Genomic DNA, 12979 nt, shown 5'->3' on the forward strand with positions numbered 1-12979 from the left:
GCAACAGCGACTCAGAGTTCAGGCCCCATGACTGACCAAAAAAAAAAAAAAAGCCTGCATTCTAACTCTGAGAAACCTATATGCCCATCTCCCCACACATGACCTTGCAGTCACTTCTCTCTTCCCTGTCCCTGACTGGACTCTCCACACTTCTCTGCCCCAGTGGCTCCTGTTTGTGAGCCATCATCCTTTTTTTGGCTCTTTTTCAGGATAGCCTGGAGGCTCCTATGTGGTAGGACTAAGATACAGAGGCCTGCAATGATGCTGGGACTTCCTCCTGCCTCTCTCCCCTCCTTCCAATGCAGACAGATGACTAGCCCTTTATACACATTTACTGAGCCCACTGGATGTTCTATGGAAATGCCCTTTGGAGTTAAGAGGACAGGAAGAGCATTAATAGGTAAAGAGCATGTCAGACAATGGTAAGTGTTATGAAGAAAAATTATTCCAAAAGTTCCCTTTGGGATCCATCAAGGATCTCCAACATGAAAAAGAACCACAGGGGAGTGTCCAGTCCAGAGACAGGCAGTGAACTGTCCCTGAGCTGAACTGGCCACTTCTGAAAAACCTGGGGCCTGCTCTCTCCCCTTACGCACTGAGGCAGAGCTGGGGAGCTCAGCAGAGGCCAGGTGGCTCTCAAAACCTAGTTATACCCTCAGGCTATTGCAGAGTGTGGCTAGGAAGAGATGAAGAGGATGAAAAACATGCCTGGCAAAAGAAATCTGGCTCTTTGTGCTGTTCTTGGCCCAGGATTGCTGGGATAGTCTGCAGGAGGGCAGAGACAAGACAATCTCACAAAAGCAGAAGACTGCTGATAGCTTGGGATCCAGGGACCTGAGTTCCAGCATGGGAGTTTCAGGCTGGAAACGGAGGCCAGACCAAAGACATGCTCTCCATAGAATGAGGCTGGGTGCAGTGATGCATGCTTGTCATCCATCCTTAGGGGATGGAGACAGGAGGATCACAAATTTGAGGTCAGCCTGAACAACACAGTGAGACAAATGTCTCAAAAGTCTACAAAACTGTGTTTGGGGAGTCAAGGTGTAAGCTGGCGTCAATCTCCAGGATACACCACACTGAGGATGACCAATTTTACTATCTACTACCTACCATCTCCATGAATTCTCTACATAGACAGACAGGTTGCTTAACCTGTCTGAGCCTCTGGCTTTCTATCTCACACACACACTCACACACACACACACTCACACAAACACACACACACACACTACTAAGACTACTGGCTAGGTAATGGAAGAAGAGGAAACATCCTGGCCCACAAGACTCTATTCTAAAACCCAGAGATGGCTGCATCCTGGCCCAACTGTTAAGATAATGGCCCCAGATCCTTAGGGAGCACAGGCCTCTGACCAAGGTCAGACATTGGACTTGGGGGCAGAAGGACTAATATGTCTACCCATTGGCAGAGCTAAATGAAAAAGGCTGAGAGAATAAGCCAGGAGCTGGGGCTCAAGGAATTTGCAAGGTGGAGATAGGGGATTGTGGTTCTAGGCCAACCAGGAGGGAAAAGATATTTGAGAGACTCCATGGCTGGGTGCAGTGGCATGAACCTGTCATCCCCAGCAATACAGGGAGTACAAGTAGGAGGAGCACAGTCCAGGCTGGCCAGGCATAAAGCAAAACCCTTCCCTGAAAACAACCAATGGAAAAAGGGGCTGGAGGCATGGCTCAAGTGCCTAGCAAGCAGTTTAAACTCTAGTATGAGGGGGGGAGAGGAAAGGGGGAGAGAGGGAGAAGGAAAGGGAGAGAGAGAGAGAGGGAAAAGGAGAGAAAGAGAGAGAGGGAGAGAGAGGAAGAGGAAGAGGGAGAGAGGGAGAGAGAGAGAGAGGGAGAGAGAGGGAGAGGGAGAGAGAGGGAGAGGGAAAGGGAGAGAAAAAGAGGAAGGGAGAGGGAGAGGAAGGGAGAGGGAGAGGGAGAGGGAGAGGGAGAGGGAGAGGGAGAGGGAGAGGGAGAGGGAGAGAAAGACAGAGAAAGGCAGAGAGAGATGTTCAGCTAGATGTCTCCCCACACCTAAGCAGTCATTACACAATCATCAAAGCATTTGGGAGGGGCCTCAAAGAGGTTAGTTCCATGCCTTGTAACCCCACCCAAAACTGGATAAAATCCCAAGCCCCAGCAGCTTGCAGTCAGTGAGTCCTTATCCAACTGTCTAGCTTTCCCCAATGGGCACTTGTGCTAACCAGTCACTCACACTATCTTTCCACTCTTCATGGTTCTTTCCCCCATGCCAAGGACAGAATCCCAACCCTAGCCATTTGCATCCAAGAACCAAGAAACATCTACAAAATCCCACCCACCCCTAGCAGCCCTGCCCCACAGGCAGAAGTCAGTAGGCCAGAAAACCACAGCCTACAGCTCATCTACAGCTCACCCGCCTGTCTTTCATGTCAAGTCTTCCTTGTTGATGCTGTAATGGTTTTGCCACTGGGCTGACTCAGGCCTGTGGTGGGTTTGTTTGAGGTCCTCATTCCAGAGAATAGAGCCCACAAGACAAGCAGGATATGTTGTAACCCATCCTCCAATCTGTTCCAGGCAGGAAGAAATGAGCCTGAGATGGAAAGCGGTCACAAAACATTCTCACTGGCCAAATTCCCCACCAAATGACATCCATCCCAGGGAAATACTAAAAGGAATGGGAAGGGACAAACACGCAGACCCTCAGCTACTGAGGGCAGCTGGCAGTGAGAAACAAACCCCTTTGCCTCTCCCTCCTTTCCTGTGAGTGGCCCTTAGGACACACGATGAGCAGCATCTTGCTAGGAAGTCAGGAAGACTGGGGGAAAGTGGGGACAACAATGAGGAATGAGGCAAAGAAAAATGGCCCACAGAATGTAGAAATACCCCAGCATGCCTGCTTCTCAAGCCTGGCACATGAATCCAGGGGTGACAGGTCTCTCATCTCTGATGCCAAGAGCCAGGAGCTGTGGGCAGCAGCAGGTACTACATCCGCACCTGCCAGCTCTTAGAAAGAGGCAATAAAGCATCATAGCAGGGCCTGGAATGCTAAGTGCCTGCAGCTGGGAAGGGATGGTCCTTACAGAGGCTCTCTAGCAAACAGAGTGGTTGTGCACTTGCTCACCCTCCCAGGTGCCTGGGCCCGGGGGCAGGGCTGGGCCAGAGGGAGGTGGGACAGGTGCACAAACAACCCAGCTCTGCCAGCCAGGGGCCTTTGAAGCTGGGATGCTAGAGTCAGCAGTACCTAAAAGTGGACCTCAGGGCAACCCAGCTAAGCCAGTTCTGCTTGAAATAGAACCAGGCCACACAAAGCTCAGACATGTGGCCATCTTCCCAGTAATGACCGAGGCACTGAGGTTTATACAACACCTGCAGTAGTGTGCCAAGCCTGGTCTCTCCTCCAGGCTTGGGACACATCATTGTAACAAGCCTAAGAATCAGAGGTGGCACCTACCTTTACATACTCAGAAAATGAGGCAGTTGGGAGGAGGCAGATTCCAGAGCCAACAGGTAGGATCTGGTTCCCGAACCTATGCTCTGGCCAGAGCTCCTTGAAGCCCATTGTGCCCATCAGTCACCTGGGAACTTAGGCACCCTGTCTCGGGTCTGAGTTGGGCCAAGTTCCTACCAGCAAGTTCCTGGATTGCCATGGCCCCAGGACCGCACCTGGAGCAGCAAAGCTCTAGACTACTATGCTCCTACTACTGTGTTGGGCTCATCCTGGGATGGGGTGGCTTGGGAAAGCCCGGAGAGGTGGATGGAGACCCTCATTCATCCTGGCAGAACTTTTGCCTACAGCATGTCTCTTTAAATCCACAGACACCAGCAGCCTCTGTCTTGGGGACCAGTCTACTGTCCTCGAGGTTCCCTTCCCCTGCATAGACTGGGTATGGCTTCTGGGGCCCCCAAGGCTTCCTATATTGACAGGAAGAACTAAGAAGGGTAAACTTAAACCAGCAATGGCACTTAGAGGTGGCATCTTTTGGGGTGATTAGGGTTAAGTAAGGTCATAAAGGCAGAGTCTCAGGATAGAATCCTGATAGCTTTATAAGACAAGAAGAGAAGACTCACATACTGTGTGTTCACTGTCTATCATCATATGATATACCATGTACTTCAGGACTCTTGTCAGCAAGAAAGCCATCGCCAGATATGGCATCTTGACCTTGAACCTCCAGAATCATGAGGCAAACTAAATTTTCTTTCTTCATAACTTACCAGGGCTATGGTGCTTTGTTACTGCCACAGAATATAGACAAACACACCCTGTCTTCCCTAGCTAAACAACCTCCCGTATCAGCAGTGGTTCTTTGCCATAAATCTGCACTTAAAGAGTACATCTCAGAGGCCAGGCCTGGTGGCTCATGCCTGTGACCCTAGCTATTAAAGACGCAGATTCAGGAGGGCCTTAAGTTTGAGCCTAGCCCAGGGAAAGTAGTCAAGACTATTTCAAAAACAAAATATGGGGCTAGGAAGTTGGTCCAGAGGTAGAGTGCTTGCCTTGCATGCATGAAGCCCTGGGTTTGATTCCTCAGCACCACATAAACAGAAAAAAGCCAGAAGTGGCACTGTGGCTCAAGTGGTAGAGCGCTAACCTTGAGCTGAAGAGCTGAGGGACAGTGCTCAGGCCCAGAGTTCAGCCCCCATGACCAACAACAATAACAAAAAATATGAAACAAGATGGCTGGGTGGGGAGGAAGGGCATGTATAGCTCAAGTGCTAGAGTACTTGGCGAATAAGTCTAGGACTTATTTTTATCATTGCAACAATGATACTCACAAGACACTATGTTGGAAATGATCTTTACAACTTGGGTCGGGGAATGGGGGAGAAGGGAAGGAAGAGATAGTGGTGGGGGAGCAAAGGAGAGGGTAACAATGTTGGACAAGAAAGGTACTCATTACCTTACTCATGTAACTGTAACCCCTCTGTACAACATTTTTACAATAAAATTAAATTAAAAAATAATTCAAGGCTGAGGATGTAGCTCAGTGATAGCAGAGTATGTGCTTAACATATGTTTAATCTTGGATTCAAACCACAGCACCAAAGAAACTACATTTCCCAGCATTCATTGCAGCTAACATAGTCACATGGCTGAGTTTGACCAACACAATGTAAATAGATGCAAAGTTTTACCTCTAGGAGGTGGTCTTACAAGCCACAGACATTTCCTCCTTTCCTACTTCCTTCTTCCTATAGGCAGGAGTTCCAATAGTGATGTTTTTGTTGTTGTTGTTTGTTTGTTTTGCCAGTCCTGGGCCTTGAACTCAGGGCCTGGGCACTGTCCCTGAGAGTCTTCTGCTCAAGGCTAGCACTCTACCACTTGAATCACAGCTCTACTTTCGGCTTTTTCCGTTTATGTGGTGCTGAGGAATCGAACCCAGGGCCTCATGCATGGTAGGCAAGCACTATACCACTAGGCCACATCTCAGCCCCAATAGTGATGTTTTAAATTTTATTTATTGTTTGCTAGTACCAGGGGTTGAACTAAGAGCTTTTGTGCTTGCTCAGCTGGCATTCTACCACTTAAGCCACACCTCCAGCACTGCTTTTTACTGGTGATTTTGAGTCTCACAGATGTTTCTGTCTAGGCTGGCTTTGAGTCTCAATACTCCAGGTCTCAGCCTCCTAACTGGCTAGAAGTACACATGCAAGCCACTTGCCCATCTCCATTAACCATCTTGAACTCTGAGGTAACCTTGAACATGAGATTGACGCATGGGCTCCTGGTACTGTGGAGTGTCATACAAGTCTTAGGCTCACTGTCTATCTCTTGAGAAAAAAATGACCTTCCACTTTGTTTTAACTGCTACTCTTGGAATTATTTGTAACTCACACCGAACTTAGGGCTATTTGACACTGCTGGAAACAGAGATCTGATTCTTGGGTCCATCCCTCACTAAAGAGCATGCAATCTGAAGGCAGGAATTATATCTCTCCATCTCTATCTTTCTCTGCCATGGGAGGCCAGAGGCTTCAGCACACAATGCATGTCTAGGACCAAACAGAATTCTTTCTAATGTGCCCAAATGGCTCCCAACCCACATATTCTCTGCATGCCCCTGACCTCCCTGGAAGGTGCCCCACCCCACAGGAGAAGCACATTCTTACCAGGATGTCTGAGTCCTCAGGGTCCTTCCCTGAGGTCAGGCTGGAAGAGTTGCGGAACTTGAATGCCCAGTATTCCTTGGCAGTGATAAAGAAGTTCCATGGCAGAAGGCTTCCAATGCCCAGGCTGAAGAAGATCAAGTAGGTGCCATTGAATTTGTCCTCAGGCCTGGGCAGGCCGGGGGTATGGTGGTCCAGCAGCTTCTCTGGCAGAGTGTCCTGGCTGGCTTGGATCGAGCCACTTGCTAGTCTGTATGTAGAGTTGGAAGTATGATACATGGTGTCCTCGGAGCCCACAGCCACTGTGGAAACAGGGAGAGATGCAGAAAGACTCAGGATGGGGACAGATGGAGACTTACCTATCCTACAAAACAACTGTACCCAACGTGGGTCTTACATATGTATTCTCCAGAGCCTAACTGGAGAGCTATAGGTTTAAGTGTCAGACTTTAGGCAGGACAGGCAATCAGAATTCTGAGTGGCCTCAGAGGTCACTTAACCATGCAAGAACCACACAGGTAGCCACCAAGCAGGCTGGGTGTTAAACACTGCAGCATGGTGGGGCCTGTGGTAAGCAATCCAAAAAGGTATACCTGGTCTAAGGGCTTTCATGTTCCTATGCAGCCATCAAAACAGGAATTAAGACCCTGGTTGACCAAAAAACACTCTCCAAACTCTTCCTTTCTTATGGAAAAAACAGTATACAATGTACTATTTGTGAAGGTATATGCAGGAGAGAATACACATACATATATGAACTTGTACGTGCAAGAGGGGTCTTAGGAAGAATATAGAAAATTTAGGACTAGCAGTGTGGCTCAAGTGGCAGAGTACCTGCCTTCCTAACACAAAGTGCCACTGACGTGGTCAAACCCCAGTATTGCCAGAAAAAAAGGAAAGGTTTAACAGTGGTAGTCTCTAGAGTAGGCCATGGTCAAGGAGTGGGGGGGACAGGAACTTCATGGCTTACTTACTGGCTTTGAGCCTTTTGAATTTTGAATTATATGGGTTTATTACCTGCTCAAAAATAAAAAATAAGGCTTTCAAATTAAAAAAAAAAATTGATATAAATCCAAGGTGCCTAGAGCTGCTTCTAGTAAGCCAATCCATTCATTTGTGAAAAGACAGATCAATGTGCAGGTCACAGGTAGGTAATTGGCTAGGCCAAGGTTTACAGCTGCTGCCTGGGGACCCCATCTGTCCACCAGGTCCCACCTGGGTATGGCCAATTTATGGTGGCACCTAAGACCTGGAAAATTCTAGGCTACTAATAACTATTGCCCAAATAGCTATGGGCAAGTTAACCTGCTTCTGAGCCTCTATTTCTCTATCTATAATGCAGAGCGGCGGGGCTATACAACATGATGCTCGGCCACAACTGGTTGGACTTGTCAGCTGGCTGGCTGCAAGCTGGCAATCTACCTCTATATTCTAGATGGCACCACATGCAGTGGCTGTTTAACTGAGAACTATGGGGATGTGGAGTCCTTCCTCAGCAATTTCCTCCCAACAAGTAAATGATCAAACAGGCAGTGAAGCCTGACTCAGCACAGGGAGTATGAGGCCTTGACCTGCCTTGAGGGACCCTGGGTGCAGAATCTGAGAACAAGCACATTCCTTGTAATTAAGCAAGGCAGGAGCTATTGCTCCCTCCTGTAGATGGGAAGACTGAGGCTTTGGTGGCACATCCAAGCAAAGATTCTCATTTAGTAGCTTGAGCCAAGTCCAGTGCTCATGCAAGCTGTGTTCATACCTTTGCATCTGAACTTGACAACAACATACCATGCTAGGTAGTTACTCTACAATCAACTTCACAGAGGAGTGGTCCGAGGCTTGGAAAGGCTGAGTCACTTGTCCAAGGTCACATGGCTATCAGAAGACAACAGGAGTTGCATAGCTAAGCAGTTTGGGGCTCACACTGGCCTCATCCACTGTCTGCTGGTGCCAAGGGCAGACAGGCCCTCCTTCTTCCAGGCTTGGCAGCCAGGGAACTGTGAGCTCAGGCAAAGACAGTGTACAGCACCCTCATCAATACTTGCTGAATGAATGGGCTCTGTCCATCCAGAAGATTGCCCCCCCCCCACATGTCCCTGACTAACCTGTCCCCCAGAACATCCCATCAGCAAGTCTATTTTAAACTTCCTAGCCAACAGGCCCCTCCCCAGTCTTTTTCTTTTTCCTTTTGTTTTGCCTGCACTGGGACTTAAACTCAGGGGCTCTGTCCCTTAGGTTTTTCTCTTAAGGCTAATGCTCTTCCGCTTGAGCCACAGCTCCACTTTTAGTTTTTTGCTGGTTAGAGATAGAGTCTCACAGACTTTCCTGTTGGGGCTGGATCCTCAGTCCAGAAGTAGCTAGGATTAGAGGCTTGAGTCACAGACACCTGGCGTGTCTCTCAGTCTTGATTAGCTTTAACCACGCCCCCACACTTCAAACTGGAGCTAAAAATGGGTAAAAAACAATCGATCCGTAGAGGACACCACAGCACTAGCAAGTGAGGGTTCCCAGATGTCCTGGCTCCCTGGTGGGGGCGGGGGCGAGGGCCCATCCCCGTTCCTCCACCAATTTGCTGAAGACCGGTCAACCTTGACTAAGCTTCTGAAAGCGACAGGAATCTCCTTCAACCCGGGTCACAGGCCAGGGCACTGGAGTGAGCCAAGTCTTATTACTCTTTATCAAAGCTGGCTGTTAGCTTCGGATTAATACAGAAAGACTAAGAAAAGAGAAGAGGCAGCCGGGCCCGCCCCTACCTGAGGGCTCAGAGAGCGGGGCGACCTTCCACAGCGGGGCAGACCTAGGAGTAGAGGTGCTGCAGACCCCCTTGGGGGCCTCCCAGGAAACGCCCTACGGTCCTGGGTGTCCCTGTGTCCTCGGGGGAACATGGGAGGGAGTGGTCTGGGGGCTTCAAAGCTAAGGGGTGCGGCAGTGCACTCCCCAGCCACAGACGCCCCTCCCGTTTAGACGCACACCCCTGCGCTGGCTGGATGGGGGAGGAAGCGCTGTCTACACCAAGGCCTCCCCCTCCAGTGGGAGAGGAGAGGTAGGGGGAAAGAGGAGGAGGAAAGGGAGAGGAAGAACGGGGGAGGGGAGGGGAGAGGAGGGCCAGGAAGAGCAGGACGGCGGGAATCTGCCCAGAGAAAGTGGAGCCCAGGAAGAAAGCGGGAGGCCCGCCGGGAAAGAGAGGCGGGACGCGGGAGGGGAACGGCGAGAGGCTCCGGGGAGGCCGGGAGAGCTGGTCCTCCGCCAGGCCCGGCCGCTGCCCGGCCCCGGCCCGCACTTACTGTCGCCGCCGAGCCACCACCGCCGCCTCCGGGCCTCCCCGACTGGGGCTAAAGGGGCGGATGGGGGCGGGGAGAACGCAGGCCGGGCCCGCCCCGCCCCGCCCCGCCCCGCCCCGCCCCGCCCCGCCCCGCCCCGCCAGCGCTTCCGGGTTCTCCGCTTTGGTCTTCTCCCCCGCGTGTTCGAGGGCGCCCCCTCCTGGCGATACCCGGAACTGCAGGCGCTCTTCTCCGACTCATCTCAGCCGCCACTGTGTGCCTCGAGGCCCAGGAAAACTCCCCTCCCCTCCCCTCTCAAGACCGGCTAGACAGCGCCATCGACCTGCAGCCCCATCCCTCCTTGATTCCCGCCCCCACAACTCAGGGCAGGATCCATTTTCAGGCTAAGGTGGAGGGAGACTCAGCTTGAGGCACCGTTAGTGGCAACCAACGAGCCCAGCCTCCCCCCGCCCCCCTGTGGATCCCAGCTCGCAGGAGCATGGGCTCACTCCAAACTCGACCTGCAGAAGGATAAAAGACTTTATCGAGGGTCCTAGGAATTGCAAGGGGAGACTCAGACACAGCTCGTAACGATGTTCCAAAGGAGGAAAGTGCGAGTCTCTCTGAGCTGATGGTATTGTGTGGCAAGGCACGGGATGAAGCTGCTGTGGAAAAGCGTGCTGTGTGATGGTTAGAAACTAAGGAAAAGCACAGATGGACTCAGGGAAATGTGGGTCAGACAAGAGCTGGGAAATGCACACACACACACACACACACACACACACACACACACACACGGAGTGTGGGGGAAGCCTGTCATAGGACCAGGAAAGGCCAGGTTTGTTGGTTATATTTCAATGGCCCCTTCTATTGGGCCCCTTTGGGCCCTTATGTCAGAGGACAGACTCCTTACAAAGGAAGATTTCTTTTACAGATTATAAAGTTTCTTTACAAAGGGCAACACTTCGTTTCCAAGCCTTTCCTGTATCTTTTGTTTTTCACCAATCTCTTATGCTAAAGGGGAGCTTTGGGGTGGGGGGTTGCATGTTCTGGCATCCTGCAGTCCCGGTTTAAGATAGGCTGCCCTGACCTCCATCAGCGCCACGGACCTTGGGGTCCCTCACTCTGTCTCTGGGATAGTTGGGACATCGTAGTTGAGCAGTGGGGATGACAGTCACCACAGGCAGCTGGCACTGTCAGGGTGAGGGCACACATCTGTAAATGGTTGTTTAAACACACTGGAAAGAAGAGGAGGAAGAGGAGGTAGAATGATGAAGGTAAGGAAGTCCAGAAGAAAGAAGGAGGCCTTTAAGTCTTCCTAGCACTTTCTAGAGGTTGACATTTTATAATCAACTTCTATTTAGGAAAGCCCCAAAAGGATAATTTGTACTTTTCAAAAAACAAAGTGTATGGTGCCATCTTGTGGCCAAATCCAGTCATTGCATATGTTCACGGCTGTGCTCCCTGGCTAGGGTCTTTCTTTTCAGGGTTGCAAAGGAACATTTATCCTGGGAAGTACATCTCTTTCATAACTCTTCTTCCTCATTACCAATTCTTTTCTTTTTTCTTTTTTGGTGCCAATTCTAGGGCTTGAACTCAGGGCCTAGGCACTGTCCTTGAGCTTTTGTGCACAAGGCTAGTGCTCTTCCACTTAAGCCACAGCTCCACTTGCAACTTTTTGTTGATTAATTGGAGATAAGAGATTTTTCTGCCTGAGCTGGCTTTGAACTGTGATACTCAGATCTCAGCATCCTCAGTAGCTAGGATTACAGGCATAAGCTACTAGCACCCACCCACACTTGGCCTTGATCTACCATTTTATGTTCTTTAACTTCATCAAATATCCCTATATGTACGGTGTGTTTCTTGTAAATGGCATATACATGTTTTCTTTTAAATTAAAAATCCATTTTACTTGAAATCTTTTGTCTATTTAAACAATATAATTATTGGTAGATATGATGGAATAAACTCTACTGCCTGTTCCTCTATTAACACAGTTGGTCCATGTTCCTTTTTTCCCTCCTTTTTTTTCATTGCTTTTGGTTGATCAATTTAAAACTTATTAATTTCTCACATTAATATGCTTAACATTCGCTAGAGATTCTAATTTTCCCATACATGGTCACCCAGACTCTAATTAACCAATTACAGATTCCCCACTCTCCTAGGCGGCTGCAAACAGTTCAGTTCCCATACGCTCTGCTCCACCTTGTTTTACTGTTGTCATACAATTTAATACTACATTATTTTAAAACTCACAGATTATCCAAATGCCTGTGGCTTGCACCTGCAATCCTCACTACTCCAGGTTGAGATCTGAAGCTCAAAGCCAGCATAAGCAGGAAAAATCTATGAAAGTCTTATCTTCAAACTAGCAAAAAGCTAGAAGTGGAGCTGTGGTTCAAGTTGTAGAACACCAGCCTTGAGAAAAGAAAGCTAAGGGACAATGCCCCAGGACTGGTACAAAACAAAACAAAAACTTACAGATTCACCTTTCCTCTTTCACTATTATTATAATTATAATTATTTTGATTATGAATGTTGACATATCTAGAAAGTTTTGACTGAATGTCAGACATTGTAAATGAAAACCAATGCCTTATGGCAAGTGGAACCTTGTGAAATTTCCTTAAAGTGGAGGTCCCAGTTGCTAAGAGCTGTGGGAGTCAATGCGGGCTGAGACTTGAGGCACACTTCTGTATTGGATGCTGAAGCTGCTTTTCTTGCTCATGTCACCAGCAGCCTGGAGCTGTGAGACCTTGGTTTTGATCTTTAGCCTATGGACAAAATTCTGAGTCCCAGCTTTTGTAGGCCAACTCCACCATAGGGAGCACACTTATGCACTCTCAGACTACCAGCCATTGATCTAACACTGGACTTTGTGGCTCGGTACTTGTGATGGTGCTGCACTCTTTATACTGCCTGCACACCTGCATAAAGGCTGCCATCTTTCTGGGTGGTTGAAAGGCCCTCCTTCTCCCTTCCTGTTCTGCTGTCTCTGTTGGCAGCCGTTTGTCCTGATAGGTCACAGTGGGATCTCAGTTTTTATTTCACCTTAGCTGCTCAGAGCTAAATCCAGCCTGCTCCAGCCTACCCCACCCCAACATGCTATCACTGAGTAAAATCAATAAATACTGGTGGATTTCCAGGGACCACAAGCCCTCTTTTGGAGAAATTTCTTGGGCTAAGGCACTGGAATAGGCAGACATTCAGGCCACCCACAATGATGCTATGGGTGAACAGCTTCTCAGGGCTGCTGGAATAGCAAGGACTCAAAGTGCTCCCTCTTCACACTGTCCCCAATCTAAGTTAGGGTCATCAAATTATACACACCTCTGAATAGAACTAGGGACCACTGAAGCACTCCTGGCAAGACAGCTGCCTTCCTGTCCAGCCTGTATCCCCAGAGGATGGCTGGGTGATAGCTATTCTAGGTCCCAGGAAGTCAGAACTGGCAGGGCTGCTAGCACCACAGATTTCTTCAGGCACCTCAATTAATGTGGCCTTCCTTAAGAGGGAGTTGCCAGAGCCTCCCAGCAAGCTTACTGGCAACCAAAACTCTCAGCAGGTGTATACCAGCAATGCATGCTGGGAGATGTAGTTCAAACTCAGACTATACTAGGAGGCCCAAGGTC

The 12979-nt window shown here is 49.3% G+C and overlaps 1 protein-coding gene across 3 annotated transcripts in view; it reads right to left on the reverse strand.

Annotated features, from left to right (window-relative positions):
• The window catches only part of Slc29a3 (solute carrier family 29 member 3), a 31576-nt gene extending 22178 nt beyond the window's left edge, over positions 1 to 9398 (reverse strand). Inside the window, exons 1-3 of one of the 3 annotated variants that reach the window (XM_042690225.1) lie at positions 9366 to 9382; positions 7870 to 7956; positions 6091 to 6389 (exon numbers count right to left, since the gene is read on the reverse strand). In XM_042690225.1, the coding sequence (XP_042546159.1) occupies positions 6091 to 6366 (276 nt within the window). In that variant the 5' untranslated portion in view covers positions 6367 to 6389; positions 7870 to 7956; positions 9366 to 9382. Of the gene's footprint in view, positions 1 to 6090; positions 6390 to 7869; positions 7957 to 9365 lie in introns of those variants that run through there. The other 2 variants (XM_042690224.1, XM_042690226.1) reach the window with 2 other exon arrangements.
• Positions 9399 to 12979: the final 3581 nt, after the last annotated feature.

Source organism: Dipodomys spectabilis, unplaced genomic scaffold, assembly GCF_019054845.1.
Source record: "Dipodomys spectabilis isolate Male_0828 unplaced genomic scaffold, ASM1905484v1 ptg000136l, whole genome shotgun sequence".
Classification (NCBI taxonomy): Eukaryota; Metazoa; Chordata; class Mammalia; order Rodentia; family Heteromyidae; genus Dipodomys; species Dipodomys spectabilis.